At 41.4% G+C, this 11858-nt stretch overlaps 1 protein-coding gene across 1 annotated transcript in view; it reads left to right on the top strand.

The window, feature by feature from the left end:
• AHCYL1 (adenosylhomocysteinase like 1) overlaps positions 1–2437 on the top strand; it is a 34227-nt gene extending 31790 nt beyond the window's left edge. Inside the window, exons 16-17 of the mRNA XM_037500554.1 lie at positions 1094–1214; positions 1726–2437. Coding sequence (XP_037356451.1) covers positions 1094–1214; positions 1726–1732 — 128 coding nt within the window. The 3' untranslated portion in view covers positions 1733–2437. The remainder of the gene's footprint in view (positions 1–1093; positions 1215–1725) is intronic.
• The last annotated feature ends 9421 nt before the right edge of the window (positions 2438–11858 follow it).

An 11858-nucleotide genomic window follows, 5' to 3' on the forward strand; every position in this document is an offset into this window, starting at 1 on the left:
TTTTTAAAAATGAAAAGCGGGCCTCCCCTGGTGGCGCAGCGGTTGAGCTCTGGGTTGTGAGGCTGCCCACAGCCTCTGCAGCGCCAGTTCGATCCCCGTCCACCAGCGAGGGTCCCACCAAAAAAATAAATAAATAAATAAATAAATAATGAAAAGCATTGGATTTAGAGTTCTAATTCCTATTTTAGCACCTGTTGGACCTCAGCACAAGTTCTGATTTCCATGAACCTCAGTTTCTTTGTCAATAAAGTGAGGAAAATACTACATATGTTACCAAATTGTGGTAGGAATTATAGCTAATGTACAAGTGCATATAGTGCGCTAGATGCTCTTATAAGTTCAGTAATGTTCACATTAAAACTGAGAAAAGCTTTGGACCACAGTGAGAGAAACAAAAACAAAGGTTTTCTCATCCATCCTTTGTGTGTATATGAATATAGCCTCCTGTCATTTCAGTGATGATCATGCTGTGTTCGTGGGACCTAACACATCATCTCAGGTCTTTGTCCTTTCTGAACAGTGGTGCCCACCTTCCCTCTCATTGGTCAACCATCCCTGTCCTCTTAAAGCTTAAAAAAAAACTTGCTCTTTTCCCTACAGCTTATGCCATGTTTTTGTAAAAAAATTCTTATTCAAAAAGGTAAATCCAAAGACCCTTATCTCTAGAAAAGTAATATTTTTGTGCCGACCTTAGAAATTCATGGTCCTAAGATTTGAAGCCTTAATGGATCTTGTCTTAAGTAAATGTTGATGACACAGGCTCTTTTGAGCTTATTGGTGTCCACTTTGATTCATGATTTGACTATAATCCAGATAAGGAAGTGGCTGCAGAAAGATGAAGAACAGTAGTACATGGCATGTTGGCCGCTGAGTTAATACCAAAAGCTTTACCAGAGGAGAATGGAGGTACAAGTCCACTCTATCTTGTGACCCTGATAAGTGGCTTTTTTTAGGTTAAGCAAATATTTCAAGTTGTGTATTCTTTCAGAGTTACTCCATTCCTTGTCCTCTTAAAAAGTTTCAAATGAAAATATGCCCTAAAACGCATATTTAAAATATGCTTCCTGTTCCCCTGCTACTTTATTCTTCCTAGATGAGTACGTTGCCAGCTTGCACCTGCCATCATTTGATGCCCACCTGACAGAGCTGACAGATGACCAAGCGAAATATCTGGGACTCAACAAAAATGGGCCATTCAAACCCAATTATTACAGGTAACTTGGGAGAAAGCAAATGAAACACTCTTTTCCCCAATATTAAAGCAAGTAATCACCTTTCTTAAAAAGTGTTTATAAATACCTTAAATCATGTATTTCTTAAGTACCTGATTTTGAAGAGTATGAGAACTCTGCTCCAAACTAACAAGGTAGGCAGAGAAATCATGTATCTAATAATAGATGTAAAGAGACTGGGTTTTCTAAACTTTCGGTGTTTCAACCTCACCCCCCGAGATTTCTGATACAGTTGGCCTGGGATGTGAGTCTCAATTTAATTTGTAAAAGCTCACCAGATTATTTTAATATATAGTCAGGGTTGAAAAACATGCGAGGTGAAACCAGAGACGGTCTTGTCAGAAGCCCTGGAAGAATGATCCCTGGGGAGTCATTGCAGGGATTCCCAGCCTGGGCCAGGAGGCACCCTGGATAGTGTGTTCCATTTCTCATTCCTCTCCTGGAGCTCTTGTTGAGGATGCAACCGCTCACCCATCATTCTCTTTCTTTGCAGATACTAATGGACCATATTATCAAGGACCAGTCCACATGAACCACGCAACTCTAAAAGAAATATTTTTTAAGATAACTTTTATTTTCTTCTTATTCCTTTCCTCTTGATTTGTTTTCCTGTAATTTCATTCTTGTTTTGTTTTTCATCTCATTGTCCAAGTTCTGCAGGCCACACAGGAACTTGCTTCATGGCTCTCTAGATGAAACTGAGATTCAAGGTTCCTCACCCTAGTCACTAAAGAAGGATTTTACTCTCCCAGCCCAGAAAGGTGATTCTTTCTATACTATTTCTGGGGACGTTAGTCTTAATTAGGTACCTTATTAACAAGAAATGCTAAGGTACCTTCTATGTGGAACAATCTGCAATGTCTAAATTGCCTTAAAGAGCCCATTTCTTAGCTGCTGAAATCGTGCTCTTTCACTTCTTCAGACGAGCAGGGATGGTACCTACCAACCAGGTAGGTTAGATGTAGGTGGTGCATGTTAATTTACCCTAGATGTCCCACATCCCAAGTCCTGTTTGCTATGTAAAGGTGGTATATCTGGTTCTAAGATGTGTACTAGTGAGTTGTGCTTGTTAAGATCCAATAGGCCCACTTGGATTTAGTATACAGCCCTTCCTCTCTTCCCACAAGATCTTCTTGTTTTCCAGGATTTAAACCAGATTGCACTCTATTAAACTGAATTTTGTCCCCAGCATTTATTTCTGTTGTACAAAAAGATATTTAAGAAACATTTCTAGTATTAACACTGAGGAAGTGCTTGGGTAGTTAGTTGTTCTCAGTTTCACTTTTGAACCTTCAGAGCTAAGAGCGCAGAGCTGAGGCCAGAGAAGTGCTTGTCTCGGACTCTGATAAATCCCTCTGTTTCTAGACCATAGTTTATAGCATCAATGAACTGGGGCCATAACAGCAAATTCTATCAGCTCCGCCCCATACAGCTTTTGCTGAAGGCAAATTTCTTGAGCCATTACTCAGTATAAAACACTGAGCTCTATCTTTAGGATTTATCCTTTAAGAGCAAATTTCTGGTCAGCTGTGCTTCTGCAACCTAAAATATTTAAAGGGAGGTAGATGTGGATGGGAGGAAGAAGGGTATATTGGGCCAGGGTGAGGGAAATCTAGTTCTGTATAACTCGTGTAGGACGTTAATTTTACAGAAGTGGTACCATTTTTGATTGGCGCATATCACAAAAAGTTGAACTAAGATTTTAAAGGGTAGTTTGTGCATAGAGAAAGTCACCAGCATGTCCTGGCTCATGCTCTGAACAAATCCCCTGAGAGGCTCTCTCAGCGATCAGAGAGCTGTATTCCCATGCCATGCACCCTGCTAACCAGCATTTCTGCATGGTCAAATGAGCTTTGTGCTCACGAGCTTTAAGTATATAATTATCCGGGATTCCAAGTCCTCAACTTGTTCTAGCTTGTGATCCTTCAAAGTTGAGCCAGGCATTAATGCTAGGTACTAGAAGTTTTCATTTTTGTATCGCCATTGATCAGAGAGACAAATATTAAAAACAAGAATACAAACAAAGGAAGACTTTCACCCTGCAGCTTCCTAGCAGGGGATAATGTTCTTGCCAAAACTTTTTTCCCTTCCCTCTCCTGTTTTTTCCCACCCAAACCCTTCCCACTCCTTGCCAGTGTGACCATGCTTTCTTCTCTGTAGATGCTAATGGTTCAAGCCCTTTCTCCTAGGGCATTTAACCAGCCAATCAGAACACCAGATCCTTTAGATGAGGTAACCTGACCAACAGTGGTGCATCGAGTCAGCTCTGCTGGAGGGAAGGGACTCAGGTCCTGCTGCCCTCTGGTCTGCCCCCTTCTCCCATATCTATTACTGTGTCCATAGGAATAGTAGGTAAGGGCTCCGTCTCTGTCAAGCCATGTAACAAAGGACACTGTGGGAAAATGTCTGGCATCAGAGGGAGCGTGTTGAGAGCAACGTGGAGGAACAAGTTTATTTTGTATTGAGTGATTTTTAATGAATGCAATATTAATCCTTGCAGATGAGCAATAATCATTAAAGTCAATTAAAATGATTAAGACCTATTGGAAGTCTTGTGTCATCCTTGGCTGAATGACAGAACTTGATTAGCACCTATTTTCTCAGGTGAGACAAGTCATGGCTCAGTCAGAGGTATTTAATAGAAATTTGTTGGACCTCATACATAGAAGAACAAGCTAGATGCTGACGTCTTCATTAGTACCGTAAGTTTTGTATACCTGTTGTGGCCAACCATTGGGTCTAGGAACTTTCACTCTAACTTCCTTCGGTGGACCTGCTGCTTAAGCCTCAGTATTCCATACTTGCACAGTCTCCTTGTAAGACCCTGTATCTAATTTCTTTTCCTTAAAGAGTGCCTTCAAAGTTGTGTAAGTTTTAGGCCCCTCCCATATGTGTATCCATCAGAGGTGGCTCCGGACTCTGGTGTTTCCTCAGACCATGAGGGCCATGCTGATTCACAGGCCTGTGAGGGCAGGGATGTGATAGGTGGTTCAGTTGAATGGATTTTATGGTGACCAATTGCTGGTGGCATCCAAAGGCCTAGAGGAAATTCCTGTGCCACTGGAAGCTGCTCTGGAGAAAGTTTAGCACAATCCCTAGACAACAGTAAATCTTGTGGGAAAAATGGCAAGGTCACAAAGTTTTTATATCCCATTCAGAATTCCTTCCACCTTCCTCTATAACCAGGTCACATTCCTCCAGTACACCTGTAGCTCTTATAAAATCTTATGAGAACCATTAGGATGCACGAAGGTTAAGTGTGCCAACAAGAAACTCCTGGCAGTCAGAAGTACTCAAGGGAAATGATCATTTAGGCCTAAATGCTGCTGGTGGAAAGAATTTGGTTTTACCAAATTTGGTTTTACCAGGCATTACCTCCACTTTGGGTTATAGGACAGGTTGGTTCATTCCTCTCTATAAAAACCTAGCCCACTTCATTTTCTGGGACTATCCAGTTGATGGTATCACAGTTGATGAGGAGGAAGATGCTGCACTGTTCTCTTGGGTAAGGACAGAGTTAGTGATAAGGACCATGTGCTAATTAAAAGTGATAAATACAGAACAGAAAATGACCACCTCATGAAGCACATTGCTAAAATTACATACCTGATATTTCTGTATTAGCCACTGTCTGAAAATGATTTAAAAGAGACTTCAGCAATTGTTTTATGGATATAAAAGTCTCCCCCCGAACTCGAATAACTAGAGGAAATTTCAGAGAAGAAAGGCATGAAAATGTGCCACCAAAGAATATATTTGAGACTCCAAGGGAAATGAAGAATCCTTCAGTAAATCCAATGAGTGGATAGATCTCTCTGACAGGAGTGGATATATAAAACATACTTTGGGAATAATGATTTCACTACATAAAGATTTCAGCTCTGGTTTTTCATTTGAACGCTCCAATGGCGTGTCCGTGTGGGATGAAGTGGCTAGAAGCCCATTGGAGAGTACCTGCCTGGGAGCTATGAGTCCTCCAAAATGAACAGCATAGATAATCTGAACAACCTTTAATTGTGTAACCTTGATGTTGACTTTCTGCTTGAGGTGGGTCTGTCTGAGGATGCATCTTTTTAAAATGTGGAGTGTGACCAGATGCGCTACTTCAGCAGTCTGAAGTGGAAAAGACCACCTGAGAGGTGGAGGAGGAGAAACATTACCACATCAACCATCATGACCACTATCATCACTGGAAAAAATGATTTGAGCAGAAGTTCCCCTTTTCGAGAATCTCCTGTGATTCGTTTTGAAAGCCATGGATCCAGTTCACATTTTTTCTCGGCTCAGAAGATGTTTGTAGATGTCCCCAAAACAAAAAATTAGTGATAGTGGCTGCACATGATGCAGGATAGCACCACTGTAAACTCAGTTACTCAACCTGAAACCTCTGCCACATCAGCATGATGGAGGTGGTTCATTGCGTGATAATCAACTGTATTTACTAAAGCAGTCCAGAGCCAGAAAATGGTTATCAAACATATAGAGGCTAAAGATTAAAAGAAATAAAAGATTTTTACAATTACTAGGACATTAACTTGTAACTTGGTCACCAAAGACCTATGTCAATAAATCCGCCCAAATAGACAATGCTAATAAATGCCAGACCCACAGACAATGCTAATAAAGTTGGAACATACCAAGGCCCACAGAGAATGCACAGTTCAGAGGGTACATCGCAATGTGCATCTGGATGGACACTTTACACAGCTTGCAACAAGAACGCAATTATGGTCTGGAAGACAGGTCTTTTTGGTGCACAATTCTGTAAGAATGTAGCTGGGCATACCCCTTCTGAAGCAAACTTGCACATGACCATAAATGTCAAGAGACTTATTCAGCAAAAAGTCAAATTAGTGACAAGCAATTGTGTACCCACCTCCCTTCAGGGACTTCCCCAGTCGAATATGGTAGATCAGGCTAAAAAGAAATCAAGCTTCATTGGAGGGTTACATGTTTCAGCCTAAGTCCTTGCAGCTTTTCAAGCCATCTTGAATATTTGGGGCTTCCTCCAATTTCTGAATCATCTCCAAGTAGGACTCCCACTTGTAAGAAGTCACCAATAATTGTACCATGTATTTCAACAAACCTTTAGCCAACAATGGGGGCCTCCCTGGTGGCACAAGGGGTTAAGTGAGCACAAGGAAACTATTGGCAGCCACTGCAGCATGGATTCGATTCCTGGCCAGGGAGCTACCCACATGGCGCAGCAGACCTCTCCTGTCTCGCCTGTTGCTCCCCTCAGCAGTGTATTTCAGTAGATTTGCCTGTTCTGCTCCCCACTCTGTCTCTGCTGAATCTTCTCAACCCCTTCCTGCACACCTCTGGCTTATACCGGAGTACTTGGATGCATAAATAAAATAAATCTTTAACCAAACTTCAGCCATTCAGTCAAATCTTTCAAACAATCTAGATCCAAAGCATCTCAGCTCTGTCCCATTCTGGTTCACAAAGAAATAAGCGGCCCCTTACTAGAGCCTCAAAAACTTCCAGGCCAAGACAAACTTTACAACACCAGCAACAAGAAAAAAACTAGGCAGAATTCCAATGGCAGTTTGAATTCCTCCTCTAGTTGATATTCTTATCTTTCTATACCAAAGATATATTAAGTATACAGTGTTAGAGTAAGTACAATTTGGTTTTAACAGTCTGTTCTGTAATAGCTTTATGTGCAGTTTGCTACCTTAATGGAGGTTCCATTTAAAGCCTGCAATTTTTTTTCGTAGAACTGGGGTATAGACCAGAGATTAAGGGGGTGAGAGGATTCACCAGAGACAGAGTGGGGAGCAGAACAGGCAGATTTACTGAAATACTCTCCTGAGGGAGCAGTGGGAAAGACAGGAGAGGTCTGCTGTGCCGTGTGGGTCATCTCCCTTGCCGGGGATTGAACTCATGCTGCAGTGGTTGCCAATAGCGTCATAGTGCTAAGACTTCCCCTTGCGCCACCAAGGAGTCCCTATAATGTTTCTTAAGTACAATGAGGAAAAGAGTAGTTTTAAAGTAGAGAAGGCCGGCAGGTCACTTTTATCAAGTGAACATAAATAATGGGAAAGATTGAAATCCTCCATCACTTGATAGGATAGGCTGCACTGAGAATGTACATCTTTTCTGTGATATTCCTGCCAAAGGTACAAAGCGTGAATGTAACTGTGGGGGAAACATCAGACAAATACAAAATGAAGGACGTTTTACAAAATAAGGTGACCAATACACTTCCAAAGGGCCAAGTTGGCCAAAGTCAAAGAATGATCCATGAACCAAGGCAATACACATTTAAATGAACTGAACTAGATCACTTTGCTGTAAGGAATGTTATTGGGACAGTTGATGAAACTTGAGTTCAAGGACTAGGTAGTAGCAACATCGGTGTTAATTCCCTGAAGGTAACAGCTGAGCCATGGTTATGTAGAATGTCCTTGTTTGTAGGAAATAAAATTTGGGAGCAATGGGTCATCAAGTCAATGACTCAAGTGGGTCAAGAAAAAAAGTATTTGCCCATGGCCTCTGCAGCGCCGGTTCGATCCCTGGCTGTTCCCCGGCCACCGACACTGGAGGAGGGTCCCACATGGTGGGCAGACCTCTCCTGCCACCCGCTGCTCCCCTCAGCAGTGCACTTCGGTCCTTCTGCCTGCTCTGCTCCCCGCTCTGGCTCTGGTGAATTCTCTCACCCTCCTGTGCTTCTGACTGTACCCAGTGCTGGTATAAATAAATAAATCTTTTAAAAAAAAAAGTATTTGTAATATACTTGCTACTTTTTTTTTTAAAGATTTATTTATGCATACAAGAGCTGGGGTACAGGCCAGAGGTGCGGGGGTGAGAGGACTCATCAGAGACAGAGAGGGGAACAGAACAGGCAGACCGACCGGAACACACTGCTGAGGGGAGCAGTGGGTGAGCCAAGAGAGAGGTTCACCTTGCCATGTGGGTTGCTCCCTGGCCGGCCAGGGACCAAACTCGTGCTGCAGAGGCTACTCAAGCCGTTGCACCACCAGGGAGGCCCTATACTTGCTACTTTTATCTAAGTTTGATTATTTTAAAATTAAAAAAAAAAACAAAAAACACCCAGACCAAAAACAAAATCCAACTTTGGTTTAATCGATTGGGAAAAAGTTTTAAATGTATTTGCTCTATTTAGGAACATCTTAGACTAGACTGTAACAATCAAGATAAAACCTGGGTTAACAAAGGAAAATAATGAATAAAAACAATACTTTACATGCCTACACAAAACGAAGTAGCTCACTGACAGTAAATCCCAGCAAAAGTAATACACACCAGGATGACTCAACTGGAAGGTGGGGAGGGGGGTGTAAAGTGGTATAACTATTCTAGAAAGCTCCCTAAACCTTTGTTCTGTGTACCTGCCAAATGATTTCTGAATGCATGAAATTCCAGGAAATTTGTGAATTTTGAAAGAATCTGAAACACGTATTGATAGAGTACTTAACCTGCTGACTGCTTGTGCAACCCTGGACTAGAACAAGGGCCATCAAACTGTAGCCCTCCATAAACCAAACCTGGCTCTCTGCGCTTTTTGTACAGCTCACAAAGAAAGAATGGTTTTCACATGTTTAATGGTTTGTTAAACCCATGCCTAATATTTTGTGAAACATGAAAATTACTTGAAATTCAAATTTCAGTTTCCATAAGTGAAGTTTTATACATACCTACGTTTATTCATTTATGTGATATCTATGGCCACTTTCATGCCACAGTGGCAAAGCTGAGTAGTTGCAACAAAATGGCCCACAAAATCCAGAATATTTACTATCTGGTCCTTTACAGAAAAAGTTTGCTGACTGCATGCATAGAGATTGTATTAGGTGCAAGGGAACAATGTGTTGGAAGGTATTTGATTTGTATTCCATGAAGCAAGAAGAGAGGGTTTCTCTGTGAGATCAGAAACAGAATGAAGACAGTAGAAAGGGAAAAATACGCAAAGAATATTCTAGTCCACGTAGCAGATGCTAAATCCACCTGCATCCTGGCCAGGATTCACTTTGAAATTAGGAAATATAAAACTGACAAAGCAGGAAGTGGAGTGAAGACCTGACCAATAAGCTCCCTACTAGCAAATATCCTCCCTTTGCAACTGAAAAAGTAACCATAACCCACAGGTGTACCTCACCAGCTCACCATGCCCGCATCACTGGATTGACCCGTGCACTTTTCCCCCTAAAGCAAAGGATCCATGAAGAGCTTTGGTAATCATGAGTGTCATGTTTCATTTGTTTCCCATCCTTACCCAAGACTCATTTACTGTGACACTGGTTTTGTAATTGGGATCTCCAAGTTTCCAAACGTACAGATAGTGCCTCTCTAGAGCATCACTAACTTGTCACTCCTCTTAGAGTAAGGCAAGCAGTTTGAAGAAGTTCATGTAATTTGGGCTGATCAATATACTGCAAAAGGTAACAATATACTTTTTTTTTTAAAGATTTACTTATTTATCGCTTACAAGAAACTGGAGTACAGGCCAGAAGTGTGGGGGGTGAGAGGATTCATCAGAGACAGAGTGGGGAACAGAACAGGCAGACTGACTGAAATACACTGCTGAGGGGAGCAGCAGGTGAGACAGAAGAGGTCTGCTGTGCCATGTGGGTAGCTCCCTGGCCAGGGATCGAACTCATGCTGCAGTAGCTGTGGATTGCTTCATAGTGCTGTGTCTTAACCCCTTGCACCATCAGGGAGGCCCAGAAATATACATTTTGAATAAGTACTGATAAAAATGATAAGGCAACTTAAAATTAGTTGGTAATATAATTTGTGATTTCAATTTAGAGTGTGGTAGTGTAATCAGTTTAGACGTAATAACTTGAAGTTGCAATATATTCACATAGTTGCAATATATATGTTGGAAATTTTAAGAATAGTGTTTTGTTTTTATCTCATTTGCATTGTTTGCCAGACAATTGAAATACTTAAAAAAGGAAATCGAATATACTGAATGTATAAATGCATTTGGAAATGTTAGTTTGTTTATAACATATATTCAAAGTCTCCTTAAAAGTGATTAGCATCTACTAGATCTATAAATACAATAGTAAGACCTATAAGATGAACTTCTAAAAGTTTAAGGAATGTTTTTGTTGCTACTTTAATAAATTGAATATTAAATTTTAAAACTGAAAAAACATCTTCTCTGCCTACACAGTAGCCCTTAACATTTTTTAAATGTCCTCTGAAAAGACCTGTTCTGGATTGAGGACCAGAAGGTAAACTTGTCTGATTCTGGGATCTTTTTCCTTCATCCTCCCATCTGTGGCGTGGTTCTCGACCGCAACCACCAGATGGCAAGTTTCCTCACATTGTCTGGTTCACAGAAGATCTCTGGCTAACAAAGGATAATAAAAAATAGGTCCATAATCTGAAACCCTGTGTCTTGAAAGTGAGAATATTTCAGATTTTTAGAAAATACAAAAATATACAGTATAATGGATAATACCTACTGGGGGGCATGGGGTAACATTCCATAATCAAATGTGTTCATATTTCTGCAATTAAGTTTATGGATAGTCACAGAATAAAAAATGACTTCCCATTCATTCAGACCACATTTTGCTGCCAATTTTTTGTTAAAAATAAAACTTTTATTTTTACAGTGTTTTGAAATTTGGAAGTGTGGCTAAATTTTGTATTGCTCTGGAATAATGAATATCACATATGGCATTTGTTGTGTAACTGACTCCATTCTAAATGCTAAATTCTCATGTTAACCCTGTGAGATGGGTCCTACTGCATCTCCTTCTTTACAGAAGGGGAAATTGAGAGTAGGGTGCCCAAGGGTGCATGACTTGTAAATTGTGCAGTTGGAATTAACTCAGACACACTGACACCAGAGTCCATGCTTGACGCTAGGCAATGCTGCTTCTAGGAAACAGCCCCAGACCAGCATTGTAGTATCAGAATCACAGGTGAGACTGGTAAAAAGTACAGATCCCTAGATTCTGCCCCAGACCTCCTCAAACAAACTCTCAGGACCATGAGGAAGTCAAGGATCTTTCCAAAGTAACAGAGCAGTTGGTAGGCAGCTAGTTTTTGATCCCTGGCTCTAGCTGATGGAGATTAGCAGAAAAGCTGGAAAAGAGGCACTACACGACCAGGAACCTGGCTCAGGCATTGCTTGGAGGTGGAGGTGAGGGTAGAAGTGATTAATAGTCGTTAAACCAGCTACAGAAATGAAAAATCCTTAGGTACCAACTGCTATAGTTGTTATAGGACAGGGAGAGGGGCAGCCCAAACCCCGCAAACCTGCCTATTCTACATGGGTTCTGCCATCCGCCGCATCAACACAAAACATAGGAGACTTTAATGGGAAGGAACTTTAATAAAACTAGGAAACAATACAGGTAAGGCAAAGAGTCTAGTTTCTAAATGAAGCATCCAGAGTTACCCATCCCCTTGTGGGTAAAAGTCCATCCAAATGGGATTGGCCCAGAACAAGGCCCCAAGGCCTGCCACAAGTCTAAAGCATCTTCCAGTGGGGACCCACAGAAAAGGGTCACAAACAACTGGACAAGCCCGGAAGGAAAAGAGCAAAATCAACATCAAGATAAAAGCTGCCATGGTCACCTCCCCACGGGTCTCACCCACATCTGTGTCACCCAGTCCACGACCAAAAGACAAGCG

This window comes from Talpa occidentalis, unplaced genomic scaffold, assembly GCF_014898055.3.
Source record: "Talpa occidentalis isolate TD23 unplaced genomic scaffold, MPIMG_talOcc4v2.1 talOcc4.9, whole genome shotgun sequence".
In the NCBI taxonomy this organism is placed as follows: domain Eukaryota; kingdom Metazoa; phylum Chordata; class Mammalia; order Eulipotyphla; family Talpidae; genus Talpa; species Talpa occidentalis.